The 15854-nt window shown below is 49.1% G+C and overlaps 1 protein-coding gene across 3 annotated transcripts in view; it reads right to left on the bottom strand.

Annotated features, from left to right (window-relative positions):
- PBX3 (PBX homeobox 3) overlaps positions 1-15854 on the bottom strand; it is a 167712-nt gene that overhangs the window by 24203 nt on the left and 127655 nt on the right. For all 3 annotated transcript variants that reach the window (XM_087704724.1, XM_087704722.1, XM_087704723.1), the window contains exons 3-5: positions 8556-8797; positions 1766-1956; positions 617-752 (exon numbers count right to left, since the gene is read on the bottom strand). In XM_087704724.1, coding sequence (XP_087560850.1) covers positions 617-752; positions 1766-1956; positions 8556-8797 — 569 coding nt within the window. The remainder of the gene's footprint in view (positions 1-616; positions 753-1765; positions 1957-8555; positions 8798-15854) is intronic.

The following is a 15854-nucleotide window of genomic DNA, read 5'->3' as shown; positions in this document are numbered from 1 at the left end:
CATGAGTAGGCCTCCTTTACTAAGGCCAATCATATCATATGTGAGGCTGGCTTTTAAATTCTAATTAGCCGCTCTCTGGGCATGTCCCCCCACCCCCTCCAATCAGCCAGAAGGCCCGAGAAAGCTTTCGCCGCACAAATATGGGAATCTACCCGTCCTGGAGCCGCTTAGCTTGTCCAAGGGATGCAACTCCCCACTGCAAGTTGGACAAAGGGTTCAGGAACCAGCGATGTCCGAAGACGTCTCCGTGGTCATGTGGCCGGCATGACTCAACAGCCGAAGGCGCACAGAACGTTGTTTCCTTCCCACCAAAGGGGGTTCCTATATTTCTACTTGCATTTTTTTTTAACATGCTTTCGAACCGCTAGTTTGGCAGAAGCTGGGACAAGTCACGGGAGCTCGCTCCGTTATGTGGTGCTAGGGATTCAAACCTTTCTGAACAACAAGCTCAGTGTCTTAGTCACTGAGCCACAGTGTCCCTTAGAACAACATAGGAAGGGCAATTTTAATTTCATAAATGGCAATGGTTCTCACAAGGGGAACCTACCTGTCACCAAAAGTCTCCTCCCTCCCACCCCTCTCTCTCTCACAAACACACGAAGGAGTCAGGTTTTACCTGTGATACTGTGATGCTGCATTTCTTTGCCAGCTCTTCTTTGGCTTCTTCGCTGGGGTAGGGATTGCTGAGGTGCGAGTAAAAATACTCATTCAGGATTTCTGTGGCTTGTTTACTGAAGTTGCGCCTTTTTCGCCTAAGAGCAGAGCAAAGGAGGGGAGAGGGAAGGGGAGAGGGAGAGGGGGAAAGAGGGGCAGAGGGAGGGGGAGAAGGAGAGTAAGAGCAGGATAGGGAAGGGCAAAGAGGGGGAGATGGGTAGAAGGAAAAGGAGAGGGGGAAAAGGCAAAGGAGAGGGAGAGAGAGACAGAGACAGAGAGAGACAGAGAGATAGACAGAGAAAGAGACAGAGAAAGAGAAAGAGAGAAAGAGAGAAAGAGATAGATAAAAAGATAGATAGAGATAGAGAGGGAGGGAGGGAGAGAGAGACAGACAGACAGGCAGAGAGACAGAGAGAGAGACAGAGACAAAAAGAGAGCGAAAGAGATAGAGAGAGAAAGAGAGACGAAGAGAGACAGAGAGAGAGAGAGAGAGAAAGAGACAGAGAGAAAGACAGAGAAAGAGATAGAGAGAGAGAGATATAGAGGGAGAGGGAGGGAGGGAGGGTGGGAGGGAGAGAGAGAGAGAGGGAGAGAGAGAGAGAGAGAGAGAGAGAGAGAGAGAGAGAGAGAGAGAGAGAGAGAGAGAGAGAGAGAGAGAGAGAAAGAAATCCCACAGGTGAGACAATGACATCTCCTGGACCAGGCATCTCCAAACTTGGCAATTTTAAGACTTGTAGACTTCAATTCTCAGAATTCCTCAGCCAGCCAATTTTAAGTAGAAATGGTTAAGTACTTACATTTAGAATAATTTTTTTTAAAAAAAATAACCCGATGGGCAATCTTAACAGGGTGAGGTGGCTAGTAAAACTCAGGCTCTTTCCTGCTGGCTGGAGAATTTTGGCAGTCGAAGTCCACAAGTCTTAAAAGTTGCCAAGTTTGGAGTGCTTTCTTCTACAAGCTCCATCATGTCCTACCATCATGGCAGAAGACCTTGGGAAACAAGGATTTTCAGGCCTGCCGTGATGGTAGAACAAACGAGCTTCTCAAAACTTTGCTTCGACCCTCCCTGATCCACTGCAAGCCCCCTAAGATATCTACCGCATCGACCCACCTGGCATCAAGGAAGCGGGACCTCAAGATCATGACTGCCTCACAGGTGCTTTGCTTGAGCTGCATCTGGATGGAGCTGAATTTCCGGTGGATGATCCCAACCATCCTCTCGATCTCTTTGGGGGAAATGGGCCGTGTTCGGCTCTGCTCTCGCAGGAGGTTCATCACGTGCGTGGTGAATTCATTGCATGCCTGCAGAGAGGGAGAGGGGAGTGAAGGAGAGAATGAGGAGGGATGCTTCGGGCAAACCCACAACGTCAGAGGCGGTATTCAGCCGGTTCTGACAGGTTCCAGAGAATTGGTAGCGGAAATTTTAAGTAGTTTGGAGAACCGGCAAATAGGCTGGCCGCGCCCCCACTGCCTCCCAGCTGATCTTCTTTTGTTGCCCTGAACAGGAGAACGGAGCTGGAAAGCAGATTAGTGGGGTGGGAAGGGAACGGGGATTTTGCTGTATCCTTCCACTGCCAGGCCCACAAAGTCACGCCCACAGAACCAGTAGTAAAAAATGTTGAATCCCACCACTGCACAACATGTTTACTCCAAGCGCAGAAAACATGTCCTCCAATGATCTGCAGTGCATCCCAAGGCAACCATGATTATGGGATTTGAGACTAAAACATACGATGAACAGTTGCAGGAACTGGGCATGGCTAGTCTAGTGAAGAGAAGGACCAGGGGAGACAGGAGAGCATTCTTCCGATATTTGAGGGGCTGCCACAGAGAGGAGGAGCTCAAGCTATTTTCCAAAGCACTCAAAGGCCAAACAAGGGATAATGGATGGAAATCATTATCCGGGAGATGAAGCGCCAAAAGAGACGCCTAGAGCGCCGCTGGAGGGCCAGTAACTCTGAGTCAGACCGAGCACTGATGAGAGCCTATATCAGAGCCTATCTTGTGGCAATACGGGCGGCGAAATGTGCGCATTTTGCCGCTCTTATTGCATCCGCTGAATCGCGCCCAGACGCCTTGTTTAGAATAACCCGCTCCCTCTTGAAAGGGAGGGACGCGGATGACCCTTTACAAGGTAGAGCTGAGGAATTTGTTCAGTTTCTAACGGATAAAGTCGCTCAGATTCGGACAGACCTGGACTCCAATTGCACGGTACCAGCCGAGGTACCAGGGGAAGGTCTTGAGCGGAGCTTATGGAGCGAGTTTCAACTTGTCGCTCCTGAGGAAGTAGACAAGGCCATGGGAGCGGTGAGTGCCTCCACCTGTATACTGGACCCGTGCCCCTCCTGGCTGGTCTCGACCAGCAGGGAGGTGACACGCGGCTGGATCTGGACAATAGTTAACACCTCTCTCCAGGAAGGATCCTTCCCGCTCCTCCTAAAGGAAGCGGTGGTGAGACCCCTCCTGAAGAAATCTTCTCTGGATCCATCCATTTTGAGCAATTATCGTCCAGTCTCCAACCTCCCCTTTGTGGGGAAGGTTGTTGAGAAAGTGGTGGCCTTTCAACTCCGACGGTCCTTGGATGAAACCGATTATCTGGATCCCTTTCAGTCCAGTTTCAGGCCTGGTTACAGCACGGAAACTGCTTTGGTTGCGCTGATTGATGATCTCTGGTGAGCCAGGGATAGGGGTCAGGGATGGTATCCTTCTGCGACGACTGCGGGAGGTGGGAGTGGGAGGCACCATCCTTCGGTGGTTCTCCTCCTACCTCTCGGACAGGTCGCAGTCGGTGTTGGTCGGAGGGCAGAGGTCGACCCCTAGGCCCCTCAACTATGGGGTGCCGCAGGGTTCAGTCCTGTCCCCCCTCCTATTTAACATCTACATGAAGCCGCTGGGTGAGATCATACGCCGGCACGGGATCAAATACCATCAATACGCGGACGATACACAATTGTATCTGTCCGCCCCGTGCCAACTCAGTGAAGCGGTAGAAGTGATGTGCCAGTGCCTGGAGGCTGTCAGGGTCTGGATGGGGACGAACAAGCTTGCACTCAATCCTGACAAGACCGAGTGGCTATTGATGCTCCCTCCCAAAGATTGGCTAACCTTTCCATCTCTCAGTCTGGGGGGTGAAATTATACGCCCCTCAGAGAGGGTTTGCAATTCGGGAGTCCTCCTTGATCCACAGCTGACTCTAGAACACCATTTGTCGGCTGTGACCAGGGGGAGCTTTGCCCAGGTTCGCCTGGTGCACCAATTGCGACCCTACCTGGACCGGGAGGCACTTCAGATAGTCACTCACGCCCTCGTGACCTCAAGACTGGATTACTGTAACGCGCTCTACATGGGGCTGCCCTTGAAGAGTGTTCGAAGACTTCAGTTAGTCCAGAATGCAGCCACACGAGCGATTGTGGGTGCACCTCGGTACACCCACGTCACACCTATCCTCCACGAGCTGCACTGGCTGCCTGTTGGTCTCCGGACATGCTTCAAGGTGCTAGTCGTTACTTTTAAAGCCCTACATGGTATCGGACCTGGGTACTTGAGAGACCACCTTCTGCCAATCACCTCCCAACGACCTATTAGATCCCACAGATTAGGCCTCCTCCGAATTCCATCTGCCAGCCAATGTCGGCTGGCAACTCCTCGGAGGAGGGCCTTCTCTGTGGCTGCTCCAGCCCTCTGGAACGATCTCCCCATGGAGATCCGGACCCTTACTACCCTCCTGGCCTTCCGCAAAGCAGTTAAGACCTGGCTGTTCCGGCAGGCCTGGGGCTGTTGAATCATCCAGCCCCATTCGAGGTATGGCTGTTGCAGAATTTTAAACTGTTGTTTTATTTTTATTTTTTGTATCCCCTCCCTTTTTATTGTGAGCCGCCCTGAGTCTCTCGGGAGTAGGGCAGCATACAAACTCAATAAATACAAATACAAATACAACTGATCCAGGAGAGATTCAACCTGGAAAGAAGGAGGAATTTCCTGACAGTGAGAACAACCAACCCATGGAACAGAAGTTGCCTTCAGAAGTTGTGGGAGCTTCAGCACTTGAACATTTCAAGAAGAGATCGGACTGCCATTTGTCAGAAATGGTGTAGGGTATCCTGCTTGTAGTAGGAGGGGGGTTGGACTAGATGACCTGCTAGGTCTCTTCCAACTGTGTTAATCTGTTACCTGTGTTTAGGTTCACACAATGTTCTGCTTCAGGTCCTGCTAATGTCAACTCTGAAGCTGACCTGACCGAAGCCGTTTTGAAGCTTTTGAAGGGTTGCCACACTGGAGCTGAGGGCTAAGGGGGGGGGATGGGATAGAAATAGCTGAGGTTTTGTAGTTTAAAAAAAATACTTTCTCCTAGGAACCAAGCCGGAGAGATTACCAGGATAATCAGAGGGCATCTTGATTGGACTATGTGATCGATTGTTTGGGGGAAGAAAACTTTCATTTTTTAATTGTGTGAAACCCGCAGGGACATTCAGAGTCGGTTTTCACCAGCTTGGGCCAATATGATCTGTCCCAGGGGTTGGCTTAAACACTCAAAGAGCCACAAAGGTCCTAACCGGAAGCCCCCCGTTCAATTGTGAAGCCAACTGGAAGTTCCGTTTCCCCACCATAGAGTCTCCTCCTAGTGCGGCGTCCTTTTTCCTCTGCCGACTGGAAGTCCAATTCCCCCACCATAGAGTCTCCTCCTTGTGCGTCCTTTTTCCTCTGCCAACCAGAAGTCAAATTTCCCCACCATAGAGTCTCCTCCTTGTGTGTCCTTTTTCCTCTGCCGACCAGAAGTCCAATTCCCCCACCATAGAGTCTCCACCTTGTGCGTCCTTTTTCCTCTGCCGACCGGAAGTCCAATTCCCCCACCATAGAGTCTCCTCCCAGCGCAGCATCCTTTTTCCTCTACCTGTCCTAACCGAAAGCCCTATCAATTGTGTCGCCAACTGGTAACAGGGAGCCACAGCAGAGGGATGAGAGAGCCACATGCAGCTCCAGAGCCACAGGTTGCTGATCCCTGATCTATCCAATAAAATTATTCTTTGAGGAATCTACCTGCCTCGGAGTTCTGCTTGCTATGGGTGTATTACTTGGAAGCCTAACAGCTAAAATAGCCCCAAGAACTAATCCCTAGTTTCCAGCAGAAACCCACAACATGGGGTCACTTGACAAATGTCTCGCTTAGCGACAGAAACGTTGGGCTCAACCGTGGTCGTATGTCAAGGACGAATCTTGATGAGCAGTTTGGCAGCAGTCTTCCTCCTTTCCGCGGGATTTCAAAAAGCTGGCCTCTACAGCCGTCCCTTCATCCGTGATTAATCTGAACGGCTCGTTTATGGAGTGTGCACTTAGCTCATTACTCTAAGTAAAATTCGTTAAGTATTTACATTTAGATAATTAAAAAACCAGGGGAAATCTTCACACGGTGGCTACTAAAACCAAGGCTTTCTCCCTCGGAAGCAATAAAAAGGGACTTTTAAATTCCCGTCTCATCCCAGAGACAATACCCCAGAATAACAGAGTTGGAAGGGACCTTGGAGGTCTTCTAGTCCAACCTCCTGCTCAAGCAGGAAACCCTGCACCATTTCAGACAAATGGCTGTTCAACCTTTTCTTAAAAACCTGCAGTGATGGAGCGCCCACAATTTCTGGAGGCAAGTAGTTCCACCTGTTTATTGCTCTCACTGTTGGGAATAACAGACTAACGGAAGGGACCTTGGAGGTCTTCTAGTCCAACCCCCTGTTCAAGCAGGAAACCTATCCCATCCCAGATAAATGGTTGTCCCGTCACTTCTTTAGAACCTCCAGAGATGGAGGCATGTTTTTCCCCTGATTGATTCTTCTCACTGTCAGGAAATTCCTCCTTAATCCCAGGTTGCTCCTCTCCTTGGTTAGTTTCCATCTGTTGCGTCTTCTCCTGCCTTTGGAGAACAGGTTGACCATCCTCTTCTTTGTGGCAGGGTTACAGTTAGGATAAATGTCACCTCCCCACCCCTGCTGTGGGATTGCTCCCCCAGAATTATTTGCAAGGATGCGCAGAAAACGAGCAGAAATGGACAGTAGGTTTACTTAAAATCGGAGATGGGCCTGCGATGCTTGAAGGCAGCTGGAAGTCACCGGATAACTATTTCCCTGCTGTAGTTTTAGCATGATAAATTGTTTTATTTCCTTCTGCCTTGGAAAAAAAAAAATAACAACCCTTCCTTCCCTTCCACTCCTCCCTTAAAACTTGTCCAGCAGGCTCCTAGTTTGGGGGGGGGAGGTGTCCCCTTCCTTGCTTCCCCCCACCCTCCAAAAAACACCCCAAATTACAGAAAGGGGGCATCGGGGCATTCTGTAGCTCCCCAGTTATCCTGGGAGTTTCGAGATGCTTACAAATACTTTTTGCCCAGAGCAGGGAAAGCAAAAAAAAAAAAAAAGTATTTCAATGTAATTATAGAAGATAGCTTTCAATATGTCATCTCTATTATAGCGGTTGTAAATTACGAAGGGGGGGATTTTTTTTTTCTCCTGGCGCTGGGGAAAAGGATGGCAAGACACACTTTCCTGAAAGATTTGCTTCCTTCGCCCCCGTCTCCTGTCCCCATTTCCTGCTGCTTTAAAATGCACCCCCTGTAAGTGGCAACAAATGTCAAAATCAAACTCCAGGCAGGGGGCAGAGGGCAGGGGGTTGGGGAGGGGAGGCTGAAGCCACAATAAAGGCAGCGCCGGGCCTTTGCTCCCGGGTTCAAAGGAAGAGAGAAAGCAGCAAGACATCAGAGCCGCTTCCTTCTTGGGGGGGATAGAATTGGAGCTGACCCAGATATCTGGGGAAAGTCCGGTAACGTTCCCTGCCTGCGACTATGTAGGTCATGCAGGAGGCAGGGAGGAATTGTGGTTGGTCACATTGTTCAGTCTGGAGTTGGCATTTTGTTTCTATCGGCCTATCTTCCCAAGTACCTGGGATAGGCAAATAGCAATAGATTTATATACCACTTTTCAGGGATTTAAAGCCCTCTCTAAGCGGCTTACAGAGTCAGCCTGTTGCCCCCCCCCCCCCCCCAAAAAAAAACCAGTCTAGGTCCTCATTTTACCCACCTCGGAAACATGGAAGGCTGAGTCAACCTTGAGCCGATCAGGATCGAACTCCAGGCTGTGGGGCAGAGTCAGCCTGCAATCCTGCATTCTAACCACTGCAATACCACGGAAGGAAGGAAGGAAGGAAGGAAGGAGGGAGGGAGGGAGGGAGGGAGGGAGGGAGGGAGGGAGGGAAGCAAGCAAGCAATAGCACTTAGATTTATATACCGCTTCACAGTGCTTTACAGCGGTTTTCAGAGTCAGCCTATTGTCTCCCAACAATCTGGATCTTCGTTTTACCCACCTCAGAAGGACGGAAGGCTGAGTCAACCTTGAGCCCGGTGAGATTTGAACTGCCAAACAGCAGGCAGCCAGCAGGCAGGCAGAAGTAGCCTGCAGTACTGCACTCTAACCACTGTGCCTCATTAGGTTTTTGGAGGCTGACTTCAATCAAGAGAACCACTACCAATGTAAGATAAAGATTCCCCTCGCATATACATGCTACTCGTTCCCGACTCTAGGGGGCGGTGCTCATCTCCGTTTCAAAGCCGAAGAGCCAGCACTGTCCGAAGACGTCTCCGTGGTCATGTGGCCGGCATGACTCAACGCCGAAGGCGCATGGAACGCTGTTCCCTTCCCACCAAAGGTGGTTCCTATTTTTCTACTTGCATTTTTACATGCTTTCGAACTGCTAGGTTGGCAGAAGCTGGGACAAAAGTCACAGGAGCTCCCTCCGTTACCCGGCGCTAGGGATTTGAACTGCCGACCTTTCTGACTGACAAGCTCAGCTTCGTAGCCACTGAGCCACTGGGTCCCCTTGATGTGCTACTAATGTAACCAGGTGCCAAAGCTTCAAGTTCTAACCTGCTCATATTTCTCCAGCTCGGTGTGGTAAATCTGTCTGATCTGTGTCAATTTGGCTCGGTAATCCGAGTGTTCAATCGAATTATCTGAAGTTCCGCCTGAAGCTGCTGCTGCCGCTGCCGCTGCCGCCGATCCGCCGCCTTTCTCGGGGCCCGAGACTCCTTCCGCGAGCAGCATATTGTCCAACCTCATGAGCTGCGGATCTGGAGGGTCTTCCTCTTGCGCCCCTCGGATGCTGAGACCTTGGGAGAAGGAAAGAAAAAGGAGATCTCCATTAGATCCGCATGAAATGTCCACATCCGTATCCACATCCCGCCAGTTCTTGAATCCTCGAAAATAGAAAGACCATCTCTCTGTTCCATAGAGAGATGCCTTCGCGGGAATATCTGCCACCTCCTAGCTGGTGGGGATTGGCCACTAAGGTGAGATTCTGCACCCTGAATCCTGCAATTCATGCAAATTAAACAGTGGGATAAACAGGTTTAATTGTGGTTGTGGTTCAATTGCTAAGTTGTGTCTGACCTTTCACAACCCCAGGGGGGAGGAGGCGAGGAAGGGCTGGGAGGGAAGGAGCAAGTCGAGGCTGGTGAGGCGTCCCTCAATGTGAGTGACATCAATTTGGCCATGCCCACCCAGTCACATGACCGCCTAGCCATGCCCACCCAGCCGGTCATTAGGCAGGTCATATTAGTGGTCTGCGGGATTTAAAATTATGAGTTTAGTGATCCCCAAGGTCCAAAATATTGGTGAGTCCTGCTCTAGAAGCAGAATTTTTAAGAGGAAGGGGGAAAATTGTGTTGCACTGCTTTAGAATCTGCCAATATTGTGAAAAGGCAGGAATTCCTCAATCCTCTTGTTCTGTTTTTTATTTAAGATGGGAACGCAAGACCCAAATATCCAAGGAAATAAGTCCATCTTGGGTGCCAAGTAAGAAATCTCCCCCTTATACATGTTAACATTAAATATGGTAAGTACGTATGTTGAAAAGGAATGATAAATGCCATCAACGTAAAACGGAGCTTGCTCAGAAGCTGAAATACACCAAGTAAATGAGATGAAGAGTGGGAAATAGAGGAGAGGGGGGGGAAGAAGAGAGGGATAGGAGAGAGGGGAAGGGAGCAGGGAAGAGGAGGAGAGAAAGGAGGAGTGGAAGAAGAGAGGAAGGGGAAGTGGAGAAGGGAAGGATGACAGAGGGAAGAAAGGAAGTAGGGAGGAGAGAGGGAGAAGGAAGTGACGGATAAGGTACAAATATGGTGTATGGAGAGCAGAAGAGCCAATAATTGTGTTTTGGGAGTTGATGGCAAGATGAACCGATGTAAACATTTAATAATACAGTATGTTGTTGGCTATGTAATAGTACACATGTGATTATATGAAAACGAAAAAAACCAACCCTTAATATTGAAAAAAGAAGAAAAAGAAAAGAAATCTCCCCTTTTTGCGGGTGGGAGTTGCTCTACCGCAGGTAATTCATGATCTGTGCTTCTCCACTGCCTTGCCCTGCCCAAGCCAAAATTTCAGGGCTCTATACACATATGGTTTGGTGGCGGTAGCATCTGTTTAGTAGCAGGCAACCCCTCCTCCCCTTCCAGGTTCCTCTCTCTCTCTCTCTCTCCTTCTCCCCCCCCCACTCCTTCCCCAGAAGAAATGAAAAGCTTCAGCTGCCCAGGAGAAGCTCCCCGAGTTATGCCTTGTCAGCAGTCCCATCTGAACGCCACAGATCAAGGCTGACAATTTGTACGTTTAATCGGGTTGAGGTGGGCGGGCTGCCAAGATGTATTCCACACCGCAAAACACACAACGTTGAGAGTATAATTACCAATGTTAAGGAGGACGCTTAAAGAGACGTACGGCAAACCGCCCCCAAAACAAGACCCCCTGGAATTAACCTCTTTCAGTAAGCATGCCATCCTGGCCAATTCCCTGGGTGGGGAGAAGACCCCCCCACCCCCACCCCAAGCTACGCCAGAACTTGTGTGTTGATACCTCCTTTTCTGGCATCAATGGGTGTCCATATCGAGCCAAATGCAAGTTCCATGCTGGGAATAGCTGACTGATAGTCATCCTCTTGTCCCCCAACAATCTGGGTCCTCATTTTACCCACCTCGGAAGGACGGGAGGTTAAAGGAGGGAGGGAGGGAGGAAGGAAGGAAGGAAGAGCAATAGCCCTTAGACTTATATACCATTTTGCGGTGCTTTCCAGCCCTCTCTAAGCAGGTTTACAGAGTGAGCCTCTTGCCCCCCAAAAATCTAGGTCCCCATTTTACCCACCTCGGAAGGATGGAAGACTAAGGGAGGGAGGGAGGGCAGGAGGAAGGAAGGAAGGAAGGAAGGAAGGAAGGAAAGAAGGAAGGAAGGAAGAGCAATACCCTTAGACTTATATACCATTTTGCGGTGCTTTCCAGCCCTAAGCGGGTTTACAGAGTCATTCTCTTGTCCCCCAACAATCTGGGTCCTCATTTTACCCACCTCGGAAAGATGGAAGGCTAAGGGAGGGCGGGAGGAAGGAAGGAAGGAAGGAAGGAAGGAAGGAAGGAAGGAAGGAAGGAAGGAAGGAAGGAAGGAAGGAAGGAAGGAAGGAAGAGCAATAGCCCTTAGATGTATATACCACTTTGTGATTGCCTCTCTAAGCGGTTTTACAGACTCAGCCTCTTGCTCCCAACAATCTAGGTCCTTGTTTTACCCACCTCTGAAGGATGGAAGGCTAAGGGAGGGAGGGAGGAGGGATGAAGGGTGGGGGGAAGAAAGATGGGAGGGAAGAAAGGAAGGAAGGAAAAAAGGAGTGAGTGAGTGAGTGAGTGTGTGAGTGAGTGAGGAAGGAAGGAAGGAAGGAAGGGCAATAGCCCTTAGACTTATATACTGCTTCACAGTGCTTTTACAGCCCTCTCTAAGCAGTTGACAGAGTCAGCCTCTTGCCCCACAACAATCTGGATCCTCATTTTACCCACCTCGGAAGGATGGAAGGCTGAGTCAACCTTGAGCCTGGTGAGATTCGAACTGCCAAATGGCAGTCAGCCAGCAGTCAGCAGAAGTAGCCTGCCGTACTGCACTCTAACCACTGCGCCACCTCGGCTCTTGGCCACCTTGCTTTAATTTCTTCATGACTTAAACCCACACTAGAATCTTATTCTGGACACAGATCCTGAAGACACAACAGTAGAGGTAATGTTTTTTACAGGCCAGCTTCCCCTTTTTGCTAGGCACGACCAAAGTCCTTTGCAAATTAAGCACCCATACTAGGTGCCTTCTGGACATATAAACTCCCCCCGCCCCACTGCTTATTGTTTGTCTATTTTTATTCCCCAGTATATCAACCTACAGCTTTATTACTGTTTAGTTCGCTGACCTTTGAGGGCTTCCTGGTATTAGAGATATAGCATGGACTACTTCGCCCGGCGCAACCATCTATCACTTCCACCTTAACAGGAGAACGACTAATAACATTGGCAACCCAAGGACGCCAGCTAGATTGTTATTTGTCAGGCAAGAGTGGGGGGGGGGGAAGGGACGTGGTGGCTCAGTGACTAAAGACACTGAGCTTGTTGATCAGAAAGGTCAGCAGTTTGAATCCCCAGCACCGCGGAACGGAGGGAGCTCCCATGACTCGTCCCAGCTTCTGCCAACCGAGTGGTTCGAAAGCACGTAAAAAATGCAAGTAGAAAAATAGGAACCACCTTTGGTGGGAAGGGAACAGCGTTCCATGCGCCTTTGGGCGTTGAGTCATGCCAGCCACATGACCACGGAGACGTCTTCGGACAGCGCTGGCTCTTCGGCTTTTGAAACGGAGATGAGCACCGTCCCCTAGAGTCGGGAACGAGTGGCACATATTTGCGGGGGAGAACCTTGCTCCCAATTTGCACCTACGCAGAGCCTCACCATTTATTTCCATACCGTTAAGATCCCCGACAAATCGCACCCGCAAACAGAGGCTCAACCATTTGTTTCGCCCACGAACCGGCCTTTGTTCCTAAAACCAGAGTTTTAGCCTATCTTCCCGCGAATCCTAATTAGCTGCCTTTCAATCCACAGTGCACCTGCCTCCGTAGATAACGCTGCATTCAGAGGCCAATAAATAAATTGCAGGTCAAAATTATTACAAAGCCTCCCCTATCGAACCCTTCGCTGCACGAAGCCCCCCTTCCCTCCCCGATACCGAAAGCAAGCACCCTCAAATCCCACTCAAAAAAACCGGTCTGATTACAGGGGCCGTTGGAGTTTAATAATCTGACTGTAATTCAGGCATTTTCAACAGCTCATTAAGGGTTCATTAATATATGGGCCAGCTTTTGAATTATAAATAAGCAGATTAGAAACCCGCGGTGTCGGAATTGTGCAGCTAGGTATGCTGGCTAACGGAATAATATCGCCGCTACAATGGAAGGGCTACCCCAGAGAGCTCTCGGCGGCGATGAAAGACAAAGCTTTTTTTTTTTTCCAGCCGTATTTATTAATTCAGTTCCATGTTTCACCTTGAAACATGGTAGGCTGGGGTTTTGTTAACCAAGGCTTTTAAGTCCAATGTTTTCAAAACATGCCCATCACAAAGAAACACTGAGCCATAATGGGCAAGGGTTTAAGGGTCAGTAAAGGAGGGGCGAGGAGGCAGCCAACCGACCAACTTATTTTATTTATTTTATTTAGATCGTCAAACATGTACGAGATAATAGGTACAAGTATAAACATGGACATGAGCACATGCAGAGGTATTCAGCAGGTTCGGGCCAGTTCTGGAGAACTGGTAACGGAAATTTTGAATAGTTCGGAGAACCAGTAAATACCACTTCTGGCTGGCCCCGCCCCCATCTATTCTCTGCCTCCCGAGTCCCAGCTGATCGTGAGAGAATGGGGATTTTGCAGTATCCTTCTCCTGGAGTGGGGAGGGAATAGGGATTTTGCAGTATCCTTCCCCTGAAATGGGGTGGGAATGGGGATTTTGCAGTAACCTTCCCCTGGAGTGGGGAGGGAATGGGGATTTTGCAGTATCTTTCCCCTGAAGTGGGGAGGGAATGGGGATTTTGCAGTATCCTTCCCCTGCCATACCTACCAAGCCATGCCCACCAAGCCACACCACACCCACCAAGCCACGTCCATAGAACCAGTAGTATAAATTTTTGAATCCCACCACTGAGCACATGAAATGAGTACAAATAAATGGGGACAGTTGGACAGGGACGGAAGGCACGCTGGTGCGCTTATGCACGCCCCTTTTACAGATCTCTTAGGAATGGGGTGAGGTCCACGCTAGAAAGTTTAAGGTTGAAGCTGTGAGGATTTGAGGATGTAAGAACGGAGTCAGGTAGAGAATTCTAGGCATTGACCACTCTGTCGCTGAAGTCATATTTTCTGCAATCGAGTTTGGAGCGGTTTACCTTAAGTTTGTATCTATTGTTTGCCTGTATTATTGCAGTTGAAGCTGAAGTAGTGGTTGACAGGTAGGACATTGAAGCAGACAATTTTGTGTACTACGCTTAAGTCAGACCGTAACTTCCAAGGTAATGTTTCTACGGAAAAGAAAAATCCAAAATCTTCACCTCGTTCCTGAGAATTAGAGAAGGAAAAAGAATAATCCAAATGCAGGAGAGAACCAGCCTAGAACCAAGGATAAATTTTCCCGACCGTGAGAACAACAAAGGCTTGCTATCAGAAGTTGTGGATGTTGTATCATTGGAGGGTTTCAACAAGGGAGTGAACAGCCATTTGTCTGAAATGGTATGTAGGATTTCCTGCCTGCAGCAGGGGGTTGGACTAGAAGACCTCCAAGGTCCCTTCCAACTTCGTTATTCGGCCTCACAGGACAAAGCGTTGATGGATTCATTTCCGGAATATAGGATGTATGGTCCAAGCAACCCCCCTCAATGCTATTTTCTTTCCCAAAAAATAAAAAAAAATGAAAATCCATTGTTCTTGCAGACTCCTCAAAATGGGTCTTTGGGATAATGCTAGCTTAGGGGTCCAAGTCAGATCACTGAAAGCGAGGCGTTTATAATTGCACGACGTTCTCAGGTTTTCTTCTGGAGTTGTGTTAAGGGAAAAATGCATGCACTATCAATGATATGGTTTTCCCAGTTGCAATGGATGGCTGTGAAAGTTGGACCGTAAGGAAGGCTGAGCACCAAAGAATGGAGGCCTTTGAACTCTGGTGCTGGAGAAGACTCCTGCATTGAGTCCCTTGGACTGCAAGGCCATCCAACCGGTCAGTCCTAGAGGAGATCAACTCTGGCTGCTCTTTAGAAGGCCAGATTCTGAAGAGGGAACTCAAAGACTTTGGCCACCTAATGAGAAGGAAGGACTCTCTGGAGAAGAACCTCATGCTGGGAACGATGGTGGGCAAAAGAAGAAGGGGATGGCAGAGGAGGAGGTGGCTGGATGGAGTCACCGAAACAGCCGGCGTGAGCTTCAATGGGCTCCAGAGGATGGCAGAGGACAGGAAGGCGTAGAGGAACATGGTCCATGGGGTCGCAATGGGTTGGACACAACCTTCACAACTAGCAACAACAAATCAGCAATGTGAAGCAGATAGGGTCAGCCAATGTTTGTGTATGTGAAGCTAAATAGAGAATGGAGAAAGTCTTCAAGAGAGAGGGATATATGGATAGTTCTTGCATTGCAACAGTTCATTTAGTGATGGAAGAAGACGAAGACGAAGACGAGGAGGAGGAGGAGGAGGAGGAGGAGGAGGAGGAGGAGGAGGAGGAGGAGGAAGAGATTATTATGAAGAAATCCTAGCAAATCAACTCAAGGTCCCCATCCCTCCCACCACTTCCATTGGCTGCTGGGTAACTAGATGGCTGCTGATGGATGGCCTCCACTAACATGGGCTCCATAGAGGTGGCTTGCCAACAACCTTCCGCAACCAAGTCCTATCAATGCTCCAGCCTAGCCTATACTCCCACGTTTTGCTCATCATCTCAACCAGGTCCTAACCTGTTCTGACCCAGGCTTCCCAAGATCGTGATTGTACATGTTTGATAAACTAAATAAATAAAATAAATAGAAGAAGAAGAAGAAGAAGAAGAAGAAGAAGAAGAAGAAGAAGAAGAAGAAGAAGAAAAAAGAGGAGGAAGAAGAAAAGAAAAGAGGAGGAGGAGAAGGAGAACAACAAGAAGAAGAGAGTAGGAGGAGGGAGAAGGAGAAGGAGAAGGAGGAGGAGGAGGAGGAAGAAGAAGAAGAAGAAGAAGAAGAAGAAGAAGAAGAAGAAGAAGAAGAAGAAGAAGAAGAAGAAGAAGAAGAAGAAGAAGAAGAAGAAAAGAGGAGAAGGACAAGACAACAAGAAGAAGAGAGTAGGAGGAGAGAGAAGGA

The sequence above is a fragment of the Thamnophis sirtalis genome, unplaced genomic scaffold, assembly GCF_051295495.1.
Source record: "Thamnophis sirtalis isolate CommonGarterSnake01/CBP01778 unplaced genomic scaffold, rThaSir2_p1.2 scaffold_2, whole genome shotgun sequence".
NCBI lineage: Eukaryota > Metazoa > Chordata > Lepidosauria > Squamata > Natricidae > Thamnophis > Thamnophis sirtalis.
This window is presented reverse-complemented; position numbering and strand designations above follow the sequence as displayed.